Below are 20,780 nucleotides of genomic sequence, written 5' to 3' on the forward strand. Positions count from 1 at the left end.
GGTTTGGGTGGAATATTGACAATACTGCAAACCCGTATGGTTTGAAGGAATTAACATACAGCCCTGCATTAGCTTTAAGTGGTGTCTCTCCATGGTTTTTGCCTACCCCCGAGGTTAATATAGGAATACAGTGAAATAGAATTAAAGCACTAATCATTTATCTTAATGATACAGGTCTAATGAAAATAATATAAATTTTTTTTTTTTTTTTTTTTTTGTAGCCTAGTAATCTGACATAGAATCTGTCCAGTCCCTTCACACACTCCTGTACAGTAGGTGGCGGTATACACAGATTGTGATAATCTGCCATTAAAAAGAAGAAGAAGAAGAATGAATGAAGTTTGGGCGGTTTTGCTTGCCGTACTTAGTTTTTGACCAGAATGCGCTGTGCTGAGATGTGTTTCAACGAGATTGCACTATAAGTATGTTTTTCTTATTTTATAAGTTGCTTGTTACACAAGTCTTCATCAAAACTGAAGATGTGTAACATGATGTTTGGGATATGAGATCAACAAGTTATTAGAGACTGTATAAACTGCGATGTTTCAAGATTGTTCGTGATGTGTGAAGATTCCTCCAGCAACGTGGGCTGTACCTGTTAAGATAACGAAACCTGTAAGTAAAGAAAATATCAGTTGTTAATTTGTAAATGCTAGCAAAATGGGTTATGTTTGTTTATGATCTTTTCTGTTCTTTTATTTTGTTTTGTTAGGCAAGCCCACTGCCGGATTGTTTGTATATAAGTTTGAACTCTTCAGCCACAGTTTACAGCCGTGAGTGAAGAATGGATGCGGCCCAAGACGTGTTGTAGTCTAGTTATTTTGCACCTATGCTTGAAAATAAAACTTACTGAAAACCCCAGAAGAACTGTGTCCTGTGTGGTACTAATTCCACAGGCTACATATAGTTCAGAGGTTTTGTCAGTGTGTGATTTATCAGGATAAACTGTACATGTTAACAATGTCAGACAGAGGCAGTCTCTACTGACACTGAAATACAAGCTGATTATAAGTGTTTTTATTGAGTTTAGTTTAAAAACTGTCTTTAATGATCAGTGATCAACCGAGACAACAAAGCTGAAAAACAGGTTTAAAGGTTGCTGTGTTTTATTAACTGCTCAAAACTAAACTGATTCCAGCATGAACACTGAAATACAAGTTAAAATACAATTATACCTTATACTTGATGACCTAATTTCCCAACTGTGTGAGCTGTGCTGAATTTACTGGATGAAAGGTGTGTGTGTGTTAGAAGTCCAGAGGTGATCACTGGGTGAAACATAAACACTTATAGAAACATATCAGTCAGTGAGAAACTGTGAATGATCCAGTTCCTGAGCTGAGAGCTGTGAGAATGATCAGTGAAATCCTGTGTTTATTACAATCTAATGAAGATGAGAATGTTTCGTGTGTTTTATATCACAGTCAAAATGCTTCCAGTGTCATTGTTGAGGTTTAACACTGCAGACAGGCCTGTGGAGTCAAACAGACTAATCAGTAACACCTCATACTGTTACATGTGTGAACTGAATGATGTGATTTCTGACTGAAAAGGTTCAAAACACAGGAGGAAGAAAATGGCTGAATCTTCATCGCCAGCAAAAAAGAAAAGAAGGAGCAGCATGGAAGAACCACGTTCATCATGTAAGTTTTACAGCTCATAGATGATTGTTTATGTTTATTAAATAGTTATGTAGCAGTAAGTTACTGTTTCTATAGTAACAGCTAATTCACAGGGACTTGTACTGCATGGTGGATGAGCTACATCATTTAATGAAGGACTTATGAAATTTTGGCTGAAATGAAGGGTTATAGAAATGAACTCAGTGAATGGTTTCATTGTTTTTCTGGTGACTTTGTGCCACTTTTCATCTCACACTTGTGTTATAATGCAGGAACATCTGAGAGCCATTGATTGATGCTGTATATTGACATTGTGTACCTGTGGAGGATGTTTTATTAGCTGAATCTTTAATTATATAAAGATCTAATTCAATAATTAGATACATAGTTAAATGCATCAGAAAATAAACTGTCCTGGAGGAGGATTGTAACGCGAGACAAATCGTGGTTAGGAAACAGGCAACAGTCCAAGAACCAGGAATCAGAAAAACACAGGCGATATAAACACAAGGGCGAAACGGGGAAACCGGAAGGCAGAAAGGGTCAGACACAGGACTACAATCAGAATAATACCGCTCAGTAGTCTGACGGAATGCAGAGGCGATACTGTGAGAGGAACAAAACAAACAAAGGGGCATCAATACAAACGGAGACCAATGCCGCTTTTCCACTACCAACGCGGCTGAGTTGGGCTGAGCCGTGCCGTGCCGAGTTGGGCTGAGTGGGACTGTTGGGGTTGCATTTCGACTACAACCGCGCTGAACCGTGCTGGCTGGAAGTGGGTGGACACGTTAGGTGGAGTTAGCGAAAGTGGGTGGACGTCACGTGATGTCGTTAGGCGGCGCAAACAGTGACATCAGTGACCTTTTAAGTGGTAGTCTCACGACCCGGATAGTAAACAATAAACATGGAGGGCATGGAGTCGTTAGTGTTGCTGGTCTTGGTGCTGTGGCTTGTTGTCACCGACAACGCCAACAGATACTGGCAAGTGCGTATAGATGAGGCGAGGCGCATAAGGCTTCAGAAATTCTTGTAACTCGTAATTCTTCTTCTTCTGGGTTTACGGTGTTTACAGATCCCAGCGTGCTCGCAGGGCATGTGTGGGCATGTGAGGACACTCCTCCTCACCAATCAGTGCACAGGGGAGTGTCTCCTCACGCCCCCAGCCCCACTCGGCTCGGTTTGGCTCACTTCAGCCCTACTTCAAAACCGTGCGAGTTTTGGGTGCTAAGCAGGGCTGAAGCGAGCTGAGTCGTGCTGCTCTGAGGTAGTCGAAATGCGAGCCGTGTCGGGCTGAAGTGAGCTGAGAAAGGGTAGCGGAAAAGGGCCACAAAAGGAACAGGTGATGGTGATTAGAACTCGGGGGAGTGGCTCCGGATTGGCTGACGGAGAGCACATGGTAGTGACTGGGGCGAGGGGGATTGTGGGAAGTGGAGTCCTGAGTGCTGGGTGAGCCCGGAAGCGTGACACTTTCACAGTAAAGAGAAAAGATTGCTGTGATTAAATCTCGTGTTTGTCAGTAATTTAGGCACAACTGAATATCTATGAAACTAAATTAAAGTATATGATTGTGGAATGTAATTGTTAATCAGAATCGACACAAATACTCAGGATAAAATGGCTGTGATCAGGCTGCAATTTAATGGAACCTAACAACATTTTTAAAGCTAAACATGTATAATGTAAAACTATGTATGATAAAAAAAAAAGATGAATACACAGTGAGATACAAAAGTCTGAGACCACATTAAAAATCTGGGAATCTGGACATGAACAAAGTTTTGAATTTTTGCACATGTTCCACATTTAAAGTCACTACAGAATGAAAAAAGTGTGACTTTGTGAAAGAAAAGTGTTTTATTATTGGAGTGTTGCGCTGATTCTGTATAAGAGGAATAAAGCACAAGCATTAACAGTTTTATGTAAAAATAAATCAGTGCTGAGGTGATAACTGTCTATTAACGCAGGAGCTTCTGGGTTTTATTTCTCATGTAAGATCTACAGTACACTTGTAAATACCCTTAAAGGACATGGAACATGGATTTTTTCTGGGTATAATTATGTATAAAAGGACATAAGAAATGCCATCTAAATCACTGCAGGGCGTCAAAAATGTGAAAATCATCACATTATTCAACTTTTTTATACATCAGTGTAAAACAATGATTCGTTAATTAGCTAAGCGGTCACGTGACCCGTGACGTCACAAAAACTTTTCAAGGAGCCAGCGCTTGGGTATCCAATGTAAACAGGTTACCGAAATGGACACCGTCGACAGTGACCTTCCCGATGTTTCACAGAGATGTGAAGTTAGACCCTATCAATTCGAACCGTTAGCTGGAAATTCACATGAACATGGATCTTGTCTTTATTCTGACGGGTCAGATGATTGAGAGTGACAGTTCATTCAATCCCCATGAAACTGAAAGCGGTCGGCTCGATAACACTTCCTGGTAAGTTAAAAACAATTCTGCTCAAAGGCTAATGATCTGTTGAAAGAAGTATTATTTTTGTATCATACATTGAAAGTTCATCATAGATCTAGCTAAAGTCCATTGCAAGCTAGGTTTTTTTTGCTGATATTTTTCAAGATTGATTGAGATACAATGCTTCCAGAGTCCGAGATGAAAACATTCAAAATGGCGAAACGAGTCAGAATTATGATAATCAATAATTGATACACCCAAAATTATAATACTAATCCTTACCGCATGAGGCCCATGGTAAAACCACACTTCCAGGAGGGGCTGCCGTCTGCCTCCCAAGCCGGCCGAGAGTGCTCCTCGTCGGGCACGGCCAGGCGGGCGAATGCCCTGGTCCGTCCGCCCTGTCTGTTATGTAGGACTAGGTGTTGTTATCCCAATAGATACTTAAGGCACCGACGAGACACTGTGGCCATCAAATGAGTGATGGCATCCTTTGGGTTCTCAAGTGGGCACCCTCCTTCTTGGGTGTTTCGCTGATAGGCCCATGACACCTCCAGAGGGTTCAGCAGTGAATCCCAGCGTCCCAGGTTCACTCCCATCAGCCATCACACACTTGGAGCCCCATGTCAGGTCCTTCCTCCTGGTCCACAGCCACTGTCTCCCCTTCTCAGCAGCCTTGGAGAGATTCTTGATTGCCTGCCTGTGGGCCTTCCCTCGCACCCCCATCTCCCTGAGTAGCCTATATGTTGAGGTGGCTATGAATCCCCTGCAGCCTACTTCCACCGGGCGTACCTTCACATTCCAGCCTTGTTGCTTGGCATCTGCTGCAAGATCAGCGTATCTCGGCTTCTTCCGCTCATAGGCTTCCTCTACCACCCCCTCCCATGGTACCGTGAGCTCAATGATGTACACGAGCTTGAGTGAGGGAGACCACAAAACAAGGTCTGGACGCAGGTTGGTGGATGCAATTTCCGGTGGAAAGCACAGCTTTTTGTTCAGGTCTGCCAGCATTTTCCAGTCCTGTGCTCTACCCAGCTGCCCAATGTCCGCCCTACTGGTGATGGTGAAGCTGGCTTGACCCTGCCGGACAAAGAGTGTTGGCTGCCGGTGGGATGGCGGGGGAGGAAGCGCATTTGCGCTCACCCGCTGGCATTCCAGCACTGCAGCAAGACATCTTAGTACCTGGTTGTGTCGCCAGGTGTAGCGGCCTTGGGTGAGGCTAGTCTTGCAGCCCACTAAAATGCCCTGGTCCGTCCGCCCTGTCTAAAAAAAATAATGGTACAATTCCGAGTGAAGGTATCAATGCGCTGTCGAAGCGCGCAGGTGGTGTTAGTACGCCTGTCATTATAGTGCGGACTTTCCATAGCATAGAAAATCGCCACGTTTCAATTTGTGTAACTGAACAGGAAAAACGTGGAAGAGTTTGGTCGCATCTAACTACAGCCCCAAAAAATACCATTGGCCATGCTGAGCCTAGCTACATTGCTAACAGGAGTGACAGCGCGTCTGACTGACTGGGAGGTCGCAATACACCATGATGTTCAATGTACGTTAAACACTCTAAAAATGAAACAATTTTCTTGTCATCCAAGACACAAAAACTATTTTGTCGCATTCGTTATCATCACGATTCACACTTCTCCATATTCATCTACCCGCTTGTGCTGTACCCGAAAGTTTTTGTGACGTATGATCACATGACAGCGGCTCTTCCGGTGGTAAAATATGCATATTGGAGCTCGAGCAGAAATGCCATATAATCACGAATATAACGATTTTGCTGAATTTAATAGATAATTTTGTATTTGTTGATGCAATTATTTCATATTTTTAATGGAAAGAAACTGATATAGCGTGCATTTATGTTTCATGTCCCATGTCCTTTAACTGTAAAATTCATGAAGTATTCCACAAAAATATTTTTACACAAACATTAAATGACACTCCAACAAGTGTCTTTAGACTTCAATTATAAGTGAGTTGAGAATAAAAACCTTTTTGGTATCAATCCAGAAAAACGTGTAGAAATTCTGGTGTGTGATTTTCACACCTACACTACAGATGCAGTGGACTGAATAGAGACAAGGTTGAAATAAATTCCAGTATTTCTACACTATTTATAAACAATGTGTAACATTATTTTCTCTCATCCCTAGTTTCTGGTGACTCCAGCAGCCTCCTGTCTAAAGAGCAGCTGCTGTGTTCGATCTGTCTGGATGTGTTCACTGATCCACTCACCACTCCATGTGGACACAACTTCTGTAAGAGCTGCCTTACACAGTGCTGGGAGAAGAGTCTACACTGTCACTGTCCATTATGTAAAGAGAAATTCACCAAGAAACCTGAACTGAAGATTAATACAACACTGAGAGAGGTTGCAGATCTCTTCAAGAAGAAATGTGGTCCTGATAAACCTGAGGTTCTGTGTGATGCCTGCACTGGAGAGAAGCTGAAGGCCCTGAAATCCTGTCTGGATTGTTGTGCAAGTTTGTGTAAAACTCATCTAGAGTTTCATAGTAATATGCCCAAACTTAAGAAACACAAACTAATAAACCCTGTGGAGAACCTGGAGGACTACATATGCCAGAAACATGAGAGACCGCTGGAGCTGTTCTGTAGAGATGATCAGACGTGTGTGTGTCAGTCCTGCACTGAGACAGACCACAAGAATCACAACACTGTTCCTATAGAGGAGGAGAGCAGAGAGAGGACGGTGAGAAACACTCATTAACATCAACTTTAGACATTATTATAGATAACACAAATCAACTTATCCAGTGGGAGAGCAAACTGGAAATTTCTGAGATCAAATTCCAGGACAAAGGTACAAAAGTATCAAAAATGATAATGATTTATCTTCTGCTCTGTCCTCAGACTCAGCTGGGGAAAACACAGACAGACATGCAGCAGATGATTTGGGACCGACTGAAGAAGATCCAAGAGATCAAACACTCAGTAGAGCTCAGCAAAGTGTGTACAACATGACATGAGTTTATATCTTCTACATTCTGGAGTTTTCTTTTTGTTCTGTAGGAATGAAGAAATTGCTGTTAAACAGTAGTTCACTATTCAGTGTTATATGATGCAAGTGAAAATGTGTTGCTCCTTTAGAGAAGCACAGAGAAAGAGAAAGCAGACAGTGTTGAAGTCTTCACTGCTCTGATTCGCTCCATTGAGAGAAGTCAGGCTGAGCTGCTCGAGGTGATGGAGGAGAAGCAGAGAGCAGCAGAGAGGCAGGCTGAAGGACTCATTAAAGAGCTGGAGCAGGAAATCACTGTGCTAAAGAGGAGAGACACTGAGCTGGAGCAGCTCTCGCACACTGAGGAGCATCTCCACCTCCTACAGGTCAGTGTTCCTCTCTCTGCTCACTGGCAATGCAGAACATCACAGAACACTCACCATGCTGAGGGATTTCTCCTCTCTCCTGCTCTACTGTAGATTTACTCCTCCATGTGCAGCCCTCCACACACCAAGAACTGGACTGAGATCAGTATTAACACTGATCTGAGTGGGGACACTGTGAGGGCAGCTCTGTCTCAGCTTCAGCAGACTCTGAATGAGAAACTCACTAAAACACTCAATGACAAGTTAACGGAAACAGGTGAGAAACTTATGTTTTCTTGGCACAAGTCTATAATAATATTTGTTCATTTTTAGCTTTATTTGATTCAAATCCTGCAGTAAAACCATCTGAAATCTAATGAAAGTGATGTTTTGTTGTAATTATTTTCCACAGAACTGAAGAGGATTCAGCAGTATGCAGGTACAGTGAGGTTTCTGTTTCCTCTCATATTAAAATATACAGATCATCATTACACCACTGCATCTTCAGACTTATTTTCATCTGTAGATCTCTCCAGCGAAAAGGAAGTCTTAGTGTCTCATTATCCTCCTCACTATACTGTAAAAACAAAAATGTTGAGAAAACTCAAATTATCAAGATAACATGATGCAATAGATTTTTGAATTGTCCCAACTTGACTGCTGTTGTTGGCTTTTTTACTAGTTTTCAAGTTTAGACAAGAGTTCTGCAGACTTTAATTTTCTTCTTCACATAATTTTGATAATCTTGCGAGGCTAACCATGAAATTCTTGCTTCAATAACATGTATTTCTATCTTCAACAAATACAGAAATTCCTGCTGAATAAACACACACTTCTTGATTCAGTGAGATAGAAATGTTGCTTTAAAAATCGATAAAAATACATGTTGCTGTAATAAATAAATTAATATTTAAATAAAATGAAGAGCACAAAGCATTAAGTTACCCGACACTATGTTTATTCCTCTTGGCAAACATCGTGGTGAACAGGACACGCATACATAAAATAATTGCCTGTCCAACTGTATCTTGAAGTTGTAAATGAGCACTAATCACAATGAACTAGACAAGTTTAAAATTGCACATACATTGAAATTTTAGCAACAAACTTGAACAGGCAAAACACTGGTTATGTGCCTCTTACAAATCTTGTAAAATGATTGTGACAAACGCATCCAAAAACGTCTTGAATTTGGATTATGTTGCACAACACATGCATTTTTCAAATGCGTTTAAAGGTCTTTGAATCAAAGAATTTAAGAATAAAAAAATATATAAAACTCCACCGCCTCTTGTTAACTGACATCCAACAATACCAAAAATGTATATTTCACAGGCAAACTGGAGTTGCATGCTTAAAATGACTGCACATGCAAGATGGTGCATCCACCCAAGTTTTACTTGAGCACCAACAACAAACATGAACAGTGGAAACACGGTATATGCACCTCTTGTGAACTGGCAGCTGACATCTCCAAAAGTTTCATGAATCTTTGTTTCAGAGGCAGAGATCTGCATGCTTAAAATGACTAGCTCACAGCAATAGCTTTGTTTTGAGACCCCTTATGTGCTGTGAGCATCGAGAGCCAAGCTCAAAAAAAAAAGATAGTCTGAAGTGCTTCAAAGGTATACCTCATCTCCTTTGGATAATCAATGTTCATGGCATACAGAAGGCCAAAGAGGTATGCAAAGGCAGTGCTGAGGTCTGGTAGGTCATGTAGCATAATGGCCCCTTCCAACACAATAGCCATGTCTTGGACATTTGGTGAAATGGCAGCATCATTGTCTTCGAGGACAGTGAGGATGGCAACAGGCCCACCTCTGAGCACTTGTTCTTCAGGGTCAGTGTCCTGAAGAGAAGTAACAAACATGATTGAGTGTTAAAAAAAACTGAAAGACAAAATGCATTTCTTCTTATTCCAACCTAAATTGTAGTAACATGCTACTGACCCTTGCCATTCAGTTTGTGGAAGTTTAAAAAAAAAAAGCACATTGAATTACCTGTGTAGGAAATGTGCTATAGAAATAAGCTTGCTATTACTCACCGAACACTTCAAGAAGAATTTAGCGGTGTCATCCCGAACAAAAATAGGCAGGCCCCTCAGTGCTGCTGTCTTTCGGTGAGACACAATGTCCGATGTCTAACAGTACCCAGTGGAAAAAACACAAGCATATCAATTAGTATAGTGCCAAAGTGAATTTATACAAAATGCAAAAGGAAAGAGGGAAAGAAATTCCACTGCAATCCTGCATTAATTTGTACTTTTACAAATCAGAAATACTGTGATCATTTTCTGTTTCAATTCAGAACACCAAAGCAATGACTGGTACCATCAATTTCTACTGATGCATTTCCATCAAAGCATTTTTTAGCTTTTCTTCCTCTCTGGAATGAAAAAAGTATATTCATGCTTTCCTAATAATCCCGGGCAAATATTTCATATTTTCAACAAAGGAAAGAGGCATGGGCGGTCACGTCTTCTTTGGCTACTGAACACAGCAAGTGCTCAAGGTTTGGCAGTTGAAAAGCATGACAGGTTATTTTCCCTCAACTTATGAATGCTTTTAGCTTCAGGCACATCACTTACCTGTTCATCAAGGTTATCAAGGAGGTGTTCCATCTTCTGACCAAAGCCTGCCTTCCCTAGCCCAGTACAGTCTAAGCAGGCGAGGCACATATTTGTCAAGGGATGTAGTGAAAGTCCCCAGGAGGTCTTTGCTGGTGATTTGATTAAATTCTTCAGATATATGAATACAAACAAAATAAAATAATATAATTAATTGGACAATCATGATTCTGTTCAGGTTTTTTTTTCTTCACAGAAAATTCCTAGGAAGCTACAATACAATTACTCTATAAAAATGTATATCATTTAGTTTTGGCAAAAAAAAGTTTCATCAAGTTTCACTGGCATTTGTAAAGACAAATTCTAAGGACTAACAATTAATCTGACTATGACATCAATTGTTTCCAATTTAAAAGTTGAATTAGGGGACATGCTCCTTAGGAGGACAAATTCTATTATGAATTGTGGGGCTGATAGTGTAGTGAGTTGGAGTGTGTGGAGTGGAGTGGTAGGACAGGGTATAGTATAGCTTGCCAATATAGCTTATAACAGATTGCACATTTCATCAGTTATAGTCAATGTGGTAAAATTAGACCTACCCAATTACACACTGCATTGAGCATTTGAATAATAAAATTACTAAATAAATGAGCACAATCTTACCTCCTCAAAGGAAAACAGCACAGGCCATCTCTCCTGGACCTCGGATACCATAGGCTGCCCCTCTCCTACCTCTCTCTGCCTAAGGGAAAATGTCAGCTCCATCTTGTGCCAAATCATTGTCAGGTTCTTTTTCTTCTTTTTCATTTAATCAACCAGAACAACTCTCTTCTTCAAGAGTAGAATCATCATGGTGTTGTGGATAATCTGGAACATGGTTGACCTCTCAATGTTTGGGCTTTTTCAGGGTGAACAGGCAGTCGTCCTCATCTCCACCTTTTCTTTTCCTGTTCACATCCACCTCATTGCAGCCTGCCTGGTGCAGCTTTGACCTGTAGTTTCCAAGCTTGTACTGGATACTTGTTTTCCATCCTTCATAGCCTGTGATGCTACCTAGCTCCTTAAGAACCAGGGAAGAGGCAACTGATTGAAGTTCATCTTTGTCAGGGTAGCTTTTGATTTCAAAAATTGCCTGTGCAATTTTATCCAAAATGTCCATTTTAATGTCTCTTGTCACGTCAAGGCCCTTCTTTGACTTTTCGTACATCTCATTACCCTTATGCAATTTCAGTTCAATGTCATACGAGAACTCAGGGACCGGGAACGTAGAGGGCCGCTCAGCAACATGCCTTAAATTGCTCTGAATAGAGTCTGAGCTAGGCCTGAAATGCTCAGAGTGAACACTGGCTGTATCAAGAGCGGAGACTGAACCAATCGAATGGTCACTGGATTGGTTAAGTAGAGATGAATTACAGTCCCACGTAATATGCAGGACTGCACACTCAGCTGGTAATTCAGACATTGTCAAGTTGCATAATGCACTGCCAAAATCTGGATCCTCAAACTGGAGTGAGAAATCACCTTCAAGTCCAAGTCTCTCTTTCAGTCCATCAATCGGTTCACTGACAGATTCTGGTACAGCAAGCTGTATTCGTCTGGCTTCTTTGGAGAAGACAACCACCCGAAGTAACAAAGTCTGAAAACGAGCGAAATAAAGAGTGGGAAATAGTCAGACTTGGTTCAAAAATATTTGACAAAATAAAGCCAATGTCTTAGGTGATCACAGCCCAGAGTGACGTCTTCAAATTGCTTTCTTAATCTGAGCAGCAGCCAAAGTATTAATTTTATAATAAAAGGAAAGGAACCTTAACACCTCAGTGAAGCTAGTATAAGAAAATGTTTAATATTTTAACTTGATAATTTTAATCAGTTTTCAAAAGAATACATTAGTTTAATCTCAGATAATTAAGCAATTGCAGATACATATGTATGTATGAAAATATAGATGTTCGTGTTTTATAACTGATATGGTTCAGCATGAACTGAGAATGAAACATTTTCCCCCACATGCATGGACAGTTAAATGACTTAAATAAGACAGAATGTTCTGAGTAACTTAAATGGATTTCAATTTAAGCACAATTTTGAACAATGAAAACAATCCTACAGATTCTTAAAACTTGGACTATTTTTCCTCACATTTCACACATGAAAAGGTTAAATAAGATCTTTGCTGAATCGACCCTTTAGTGTAAACAGCTGGCACAAGGAAACGTACCATTCTGAGTTGCTTTAATGGAGATACGATCGATACTTTAGATCGATCCGCCCACTGCTAGCGTTTCCATTCCTGCCGCAGCGTCCATTCGGGAGGCACTGGGAAGACTGTGCTCTTCTCCTGGGCCCCAAGTCTCACCAACTTCGAAGCCCCTTCACTTTAATCAGTGAGTTTCCCACATGGCGCTATACACTGGCTTGGATCTGCAGAATTGTAACATTTCTGACTGACAAATCGCCCCGCGTTTGCGTTCACTGCGCGGCTACTGCTAACTGCAGAACCAGGTCACCCCTCCCCCTCCTCCCAGTGCTCATGGGCATCATTTCCTCCTCAAACAAAACTACACCATAATTCAATTACAACGCATTATAAACACACTCAGTGCGTTCCAACACATTAAAGTTAGCATAAAGTTGTGTTTGTGCAAGAATTCTTTTGAGGGTCACTAAGCTTGGAGCGCCGTCTGTAGCCTCGCTAGCAATGTTAGCTTTGGTGGTCGGACAAAATGAACCCATATTTCATTTGAAACAGTAAACTGCGCTTCACTGTTAAATCCCTAGTCTAGTAAAACAACACTTACCTGCTTAGCCAAACGTAAACGGTGGCAGTATTTTAAGAAACTCGCATCCACGGTGTCCCACAAGTTGAGTTGGAGTTCAAAATGTCCGACCAGCAAGTGACTCCCACAGCTCATGTGGCCACTACGGAGTTTCCATCAAGGGGCTAAACGGAACCTCTCTCTGCTCAGAAACCGGTGTTTACCTGTTATTAAAATGTGTGTTAAGATATGTAAATGCTACAAATGATCCTCACTACTGGATGATGATTTAATCTTTTTTTACCTGCAAACTCACATCATACACTGTGTGTTTCTCTCAGTGGATGTGACTCTGGATCCTGATACAGCTCATCCCAAACTCATCCTGTCTGCTGATGGAAAACAAGTAACACATGGAGATGAGGAGCAGAATCTCCCTGATACACCACAGAGGTTTGATTATTATGTCTCTGTTCTGGGAAAGCAGAGTTTCTCCTCAGGGAGATTTTATTATGAGGTGCAGGTCAGAGGGAAAACTAAGTGGACATTAGGAGTTGTGAGAGAGAACATTAACAGGAAGGAGAGCATTACATGGAAACCTCAGAATGGATTCTGGACTGTGTGGCTGTGGAATGAGAATCAGTACTGGGCTTATGCTGATCCCCGTGTCCCCCTCACACTGAGAGAGAAGGTGGAGACGGTGGGGGTGTTTGTGGATTATGATGAGGGTCTGGTCTCCTTTTATGATGTGAAGTCCAGATCTCATATCTACTCTTTCACTGGTCAGTCTTTCACTGAGAAACTCTATCCATACTTCAATCCTTGTTTCAATGATGGAGGTAAAAATTCAGCCCCACTGATCATCTCTCCTGTATTAAAGACTGAGTGAATTTTCAACTCACAAATTTAATCATCTATTAAATGGTAATAAACAGAAATATTTTTACATTTTCTGGTTAACATACCTGCCAACCTTGGAAAAAAATATTTAGTAGCAACTTATCGCGGCGGTGCAGTGCAGCATGGCGTGAGGTCAGACACATTTGCTGATCAGTATTGATTGTAATGAGCGAGCATGTGAACAATGTATTACTAAGCACAGAGTTCCCACTCACCACCATATCTAGTTATTCAACATACAAGTAGACTATGAAGAAAACAAGAACTCCTTTTAATGAAAAGGCATGAATATATTTCCAATGCTTTCACCAAGACATTTGGCACAAGGCAACTGTGCCCGAAAAATATGTCCTTTATACAGACCTTAAACTTAAAGATAAGGGATAAATGTACTGCCTTTGGCATATTGTGTCTTAAATACATTGGGAATTATAAACAACAAAGAATCCCAAATAGCATGCTATGTCCCTTTTGACATGTCGCATTATATTGTATAGATGACAGAAAAACCAATGAGCTATAGCCTACGTCTTTTAAAACAGATGCCGGCAGTCTGCAAACACACACACACACACACACACACACACACACACACACACTCTCTCTAGGGCTGCACAATAATCGAATTTAATCGAAAATCGCGATTTTGGCTGCCACGATTAAATTAAATGAAAATCGCGATTTATTTCCATTTAAAATGCGGGCTCTACTGCATATCTAAGCACTTTTTGACCAGTACTCCGCCAAACCATTAGGGGGCGAACCGACGCATGTAAGGTTTCATTACTCCGCCTAAATAAGCAAGCAAGCCAAGCGTTGCCAGATTGTGCGGTTTTAAGTGCTTTTTGGCGGGTTTTGAACATATTTTGTGCTGGAAAACGTTAGCAGTATCTGGCAACACTGGCCAAGTGCGCAGAGCTTCAGTGCAGCGGTTTCTTCTTCAAGGGGTGATAGCGTGAGAGTAGGTAACAGATTGAGGTGAGAGAGAAAAGCTAACTATGTCGGAACAACAGACTATTTAGCACTGGAGGCAATGCTGTGACCTGCCTTCGCTCATGTTTAAAGCCAGAGCATGTTGATAGGCTGCTCTTTCTAGCTAAAAACTTGTAGGCCTCAGTATAATGCTATGTAATTGTTGCAATTGAGTTTTCAGTTCCTTCATCCTTTGGTAATTTCTTGGATAAATTTCATTTATTTGTCATTTGGAAATCAGAATTTCTCTTTTAAATTTCATTCTGCACTGAAAGCTGTTCATATCGTTTGTTTGAATATAGTAAAATAAAATTTAAGTGATTTCCCTAACATCAAGAATAATCGTGATTAATAATCGCGATTACAATTTTGATCAAGATAATCGTGATTATCATTTTTTCCATAATCGTGCAGCCCTAACACACACACACACACTAAATCCTTTTTTCATAAATTTAGTTTTGACCATAAGAGATTCTGTTGCTCCTCACTACACTTTGAACTAGGCTACACTAAACATCGAATATTCCAGAGTACCTATATAAATATTAATATTGAAAAATATATATTTAGTAAATGCAAACTGATAACCACACTTACAGAAAAATTTACTGAAAATAAATTTTAGGCTACTCTGGCCTATCCAATAACACAGCCTTTATAATATTCATGTTCACTGACCTGGCCTAATTTGGAAAAAAATAATGGCCTATGTATATAAAGGCAAGCATTTCTATGTTAGCAATATTATTACCTGTATTTCCTTGATGGCTAATGTCAAAATCATAATTGCACACTGTGCAAAACGCATGATTAGGCAGTTTAGAGGGGCGGAGGCATGGCCATTGATATTTCGTTAGGAACTTCTGAGGGGCATAGACTCGCTTCTTTTTAGATTTGCTTCTCTCTCTCTCTCTCTCTCTCTCTGTCAGTATCCTCATCTGACGTCATGTGTATTATTAACTGCAAGGCACACACATACACAAACGCATCATCATCCACCACATGCACTTACGTGAAAACACTTCATGCGCTGCTCATTGAATCTCACATGCATGAGTAGCCTAGTTCAGAAGATTTTAACGCGTCTATCGGGTGACTAGATGGAAATGTCAGTAGGCTACTATATTTTCACTTTAGGCTATGCAATGTTTTTTAGATTGAGAAGCCTGGGTCAAATATCAAAACAAGCTGGAACAAATATTTCCTTCAGATAAGGCGGAACACTGTGCTTTGAACTATGACTTTAGGACAGTTGTCCTTATTCACAATACCCTTGCCCTGCCCATTTACCTTCGAAACGGTGTTTAGCATCGTCCTCCCTTGTAAATCCAGTCACAGTATGAAGATCGACCGAGAGGGATGAAAATCAATTTCGTTACTTTCGTTTTGACGGCTCCTTGGCTCTCCACTTAGCCTCATAGCTTAGGCCTATTTGAAGAGTTTAAAACTAGCGCTGTGATTGGTCGAAGTCTTCTTTCCTTTACAGGTTGCTGGTCAATGCGGTTACACCCATAGACGAGTTGCCTAGTGCGCGAATGCACAGACAGTTGAACCGGAATATTAAAGATCTTTGAACTCAAAGCCATCAATTGCTTTTTGCATATTTTGAAGTGTTAAATTGTAGCAGCATAGTTTGATGTCTAAATGCGTATCTGCTATGCAAAATGCATAGGTTGGCAGGTCTGGAATTTTCGTAAAACATTTTTCCCCTTTAAAATGCTGTACACTTTATTTTAATACCTGGGTTACTTTTTTTGCAAAAACAAATAATTTTACTCCTACTGTCTGTTACACATTTTGATTGTGGAACTTTGTCATGACAAATCAAATATTAATAAAGATTATTTACAGTTCACACTGAGTTTTACTGCAGAATTTAATCTGATCAGTAAAATGTATGAAGTTCAGCTGCTGATGTCTGTGTAAATAAAACCAAACAAAACTGTTTCTCCTTCAAACCTCATCAAACACAAACAAACTTGTATTTTATTTTGAAATAAAAGTGTCAGGGTTTTTCTGTTCTTCAAAATAGAAATGAATGAATAAATGAATCCTCAATCTGCACTAAATCCTTCCATCTGCTGGTACAAAGGTGAAATGACGCGGGCCATCTGAAAATACTAAATTAAAACAAATAAGTTAAATGTAGGATGGCAGAGGGAGTCTCTAATAGCGGAGCTCCAGCGGAGCACCATACCTAAGAAAAAATGGTAATGGGGTGGGCGTATCGATAGTATCGATACCAAGGTGAGTATCGGAATCGAATCGATACTAGCTTGAGACAGGCCCGGCGCCAGGAACAGTTTACTAAGGGGGCAATTAGAAATCGCAAGGGGGCAAATATTTTTCATATAGTGTGTAGTAGTGATGGCGGTCTGACAACGTGTTTCAAACAATTAACTGCGCCAACCACAAAACCACGGCCCCGAAGGTTGCTTTAGTACGGGAAAATCATGTGACCTATTACCAGGGCAGTTGCGCTTTATCAACTCCCGTGCCCACCTGTTAACCCTCCCCTCCAATTTTCTCACAGACACGCGGTACAACCGGAAAGATGCCAAACATAAAACAACACACACAAACCTACAGGCAAGTCCTTTAAATTTAAAATATATGCAAATAGCTCCGCGGCATGAAAACAAAACGTCAATGCAAGTCTAAGGTACTTGGCTCGGCGGCCAAAATCATAATTTTAAAAAAATCAACAGACCCCACGGCTGCACCAGTAATAGCCTTCCTGACTCGTACCGAGTCAACGCTAACCACTTAATCCGCGATCCCAGTTTAGGCGTGTAGGGGACAAAACACTCTGAAGTGATTAATTTTCACCCCCGCTGCATGGGGGTGACGTCAACAACACGTATTCTTACGCTATTTGCGCACAAAGCGGACCATATATGAACACATGCACCAACATAAACAGAGATAAACTTAGCCTACAAAGAAAGAAAATGGATTCACAATATTGTGATTGAATTCGTTTAATTCGGAAGGGGAAAGACTACTCCCGTAAACTGACTGCATATTACAGGATATTGCAGAGACGGTGCACTTGTGTCATAACAACAATCAGATTTGTTCTACCGTGCCAGTTTTAGTAGTGATTTATGTGAAATGTATTTTTGTGCAATGCGCAACCACTTAATATTTCGTATTTGAAAATGCAAATTATTAATACGTCTATAATACGTTATATTTTCATAAGAAAACAAGTGATCTGAGTCTCCGTTGAGGGGGCGGGGCTGTAGCCACGAGGGGGCGACGCCCCCTTTCGCCCCCCCATGGCACCGGGTCCGTGATGAGATCGATACTTTCGTCGCAGTTTCTCTTCAATACGTCCAGTAAATTACTCGAATTTACTCAGAGTTCATGCGAGCGTAGTTTCTCTCTAAGGGCCCGTTTACACGAGGATGCTGTCGGGTAAAAACGACTAAATATTTTATTGGAAGTGCCTTTTGTCTACACGGGGACGGCGTTTCCGAGGCTGAAAAACGGAAAAAATTGAAAACGCCTTCCAGAGTGGATAAGTTAAAAACAGCCCCCGTTGCATATCCGTCTAAACTACCCAATACGCGAAACTCTGCTCGGATCTGCTCGTGTCGGGTACGCGTTTACGTCATACATATGTCATATACTGTACATGCCAGCCCGGGAAGTAAGAAAGTAAGTAAAAAAGTAAGAGCATGTCTGATTACATCGATCCAACGGACCTTCAAGCTGCTCTGGCAGCTTTAATAAACGTCCAGGAGTCCTTCGAACATCTATACCGAATCTGCACATATACCGTTAATGAACAGAGGCGGGTATAGTATGCTCTTACTTTTTTACTTACTTTCTTACTTACCATAGCCAGAGTAGTCAAAGTTTTCGCGGCGTAGATGTGCAGATCAGACAAGACGGAAGACGTTGCGCATGCATGCAGACATAGCGGAGGTCTTTCACAGCACCGCCTGGCATGCACATCTGTGACAGAGTGCAATGCGTCTGTCACTAAACAGCGGTTCCTCCTGCTGGTCATGTTTCAATGGTCAAGTGCAATGGACTAAACCACAGTTGCAAAGACATTCCAAGCACAATCTGTGTTGTATGTTTGTTGTGGGTTTGGTAATGGGGGCTTTACAAGTATGTTTTGTTACGGGTACATTTGTTACAACTTTTAGATATGTAAACCTGAAATGTTTGGTACATGTGTTCATAGTAAAAGACGTGACACAGGTTTAAACAGCACAAGCATTTATTAGTTTTCACTATAAACAATAGCGTGTAAAGATTCATTAAGTGCGCACGTTTAACATCTGAATCCTTTTCTGCTAGAGTTTATCTAACATCAGCCAGAAATGTTTGTAGCCATTTACTTGCTGTAGTCTTCCGGGTGCGGGACCAAACCAGAATGCAGGTCTGAAAGCGCTTTTCAAGGTTTCTTCCGCAATGCGCGGGAAAGCAGCTCATTAGAGCGGAGAGAAATGGTCTAAAAATCTTACGTGTTTGTTGTAATATTTAAGGTCTGCACATTGTTGTAGGAGTGTAATGCATGCAGTGAAAATGTTTAGAACTGTTAAAATCTGTCTAGATGTGTTGACTGATTTTAATTGTGTTAAGACTGTGACGTAGTCTTTTAAATATGCGCTGCACTGTTCATTCAGGGGATGGCCTCGGCAGGGAGAGGACGCATGACTTGAGCTCTGTGTGAGTAATGCCAGAGTAGCCTAGCTTGCGTGGGCATTTTGTCCCAGAATTTTTTTTTGGTTGGTTTTGTCAGTGTTTTTTTTTTTTTTTGTCCTGTTTGTGTTAACTGCCGGCTTAAGAATAAAAAGAAAACTATTTTTGTACAAGAATTTTCCTTGTTTTGCTCATCATTCTGACTGACTACTCCATCCGCTCGGCACACTATTACAACATCCAGTTGAATTCCACACATTTATGCGTCACCATATAGACGCAGATTTCCTCCTTGAAAACGGTCATGTAGACGCGGAAAAAAGTGAGAACGAAAACAGACTTTTGCATTTTTGTTTCAGACCGTCCCCGTGTAAAGTGGGCCTAAATCTGTCTGTGTAAACAGTGCACCTCTCTCTCTCTCTCTCTCTCTCTCTGCCGCTCACACCTCGCCCCTCCCCCTCCCTGCTGTGTCGGAGAGCGGAGAGTCAGAGCGCTGACCGAGAGCAGGCCGTGATGGCGGAGAGAAAGAGAAGCGCTGTGTGGACATTATTCACTGCAGTTGACAAAGACAATCCCACATGTGATGTGTGCAGAAAAGTTATTTGCTACTGTGGTAACACCACCGATTTATTTAAACATATTAAAGCAGTTCACCCCATTGGACAGAGTTTGACACTCAAACCCTGGAATCACAGCAGCATCGCACAGCTGGCACTGATGCGACTACTGAAATGCGCCGGTACACGGAAGAGAAGCCAATTCCATGGGATGGAGACCCACTTCTTTGGTGGAAAATAAATGAACCTACATTTCCCTCTCTGAGCAAGATTGCAAAAAAACATCTGGGAGTAATTGCAACATCCGTACCTGCAGAAAGGATTTTCTCTAAGACGGGGCAGTTAATAACTCGGAGAAGAAGTGCAATAAAAGGGAAGAATGTAAACATGTTACTGTTCCTGAACAAAAACCTTTAAATCTGTTATCAACATGGGAACAGAGCCAAAAGGGATACTTCCTTGGAGGGCTTTGTGAGCAAAGAGCCAAAGGTTACAAGCCACTTGTAGTTAGTCAGACAGAACTGAGGAAGCCTTTTGGACGAGAGGTGAAACGTTTTCAAGAATCTTCAAGCAAGTCCAGTTGCCCATTTCTACCACCCACAGTTTACTATGACCTGGATGATTGAGAATCTTCACAGACACTTGTAGTTTTGATTTGCACTACTGACTTTATTTTTCACACATATTTGCGTGCAATGGAAGGTATTTTTTTGTGTTGTTTATATTGTTATATTTATATTTATTACATTGTTGCTTTTGTTTACTTATTTTGCACTACTGACTTGTTACTGACTTTATTTTTCACAAATTTGCGTGCAATGGAAGGTATTTTTTGTGGTGTTGCTGACGTTATATTTTTGTTACATTGTTGTATTTATATTTTTGTTACATTGTTGCTTTTTGTTATTTTGCACTAGTGACTTTTTTAACAATTTTGTGTAGCAGAAGGTGATAAGGGAATTATTTTATTATTAATATACTGTTGCATTGTTTTA

General features: G+C 40.9%; 1 protein-coding gene across 1 annotated transcript; it reads left to right on the forward strand.

Annotated features, from left to right (window-relative positions):
• The first annotated feature begins 218 nt into the window (after window positions 1-218).
• On the forward strand, window positions 219-19,404 carry LOC132899571 (E3 ubiquitin-protein ligase TRIM39-like). The gene is made up of 9 exons (XM_060941616.1): window positions 219-615; window positions 713-773; window positions 1,554-1,643; window positions 6,205-6,761; window positions 6,923-7,018; window positions 7,160-7,393; window positions 7,487-7,649; window positions 7,785-7,811; window positions 13,036-19,404. Exons 3-9 carry the CDS (start codon window positions 1,577-1,579, stop codon window positions 13,581-13,583), a joined length of 1,692 nt encoding a protein of 563 aa, XP_060797599.1. The 5' UTR covers window positions 219-615; window positions 713-773; window positions 1,554-1,576; the 3' UTR covers window positions 13,584-19,404.
• The last annotated feature ends 1,376 nt before the right edge of the window (window positions 19,405-20,780 follow it).

This window comes from Neoarius graeffei, chromosome 1 (assembly GCF_027579695.1).
Source record: "Neoarius graeffei isolate fNeoGra1 chromosome 1, fNeoGra1.pri, whole genome shotgun sequence".
Taxonomy (NCBI): Eukaryota; Metazoa; Chordata; class Actinopteri; order Siluriformes; family Ariidae; genus Neoarius; species Neoarius graeffei.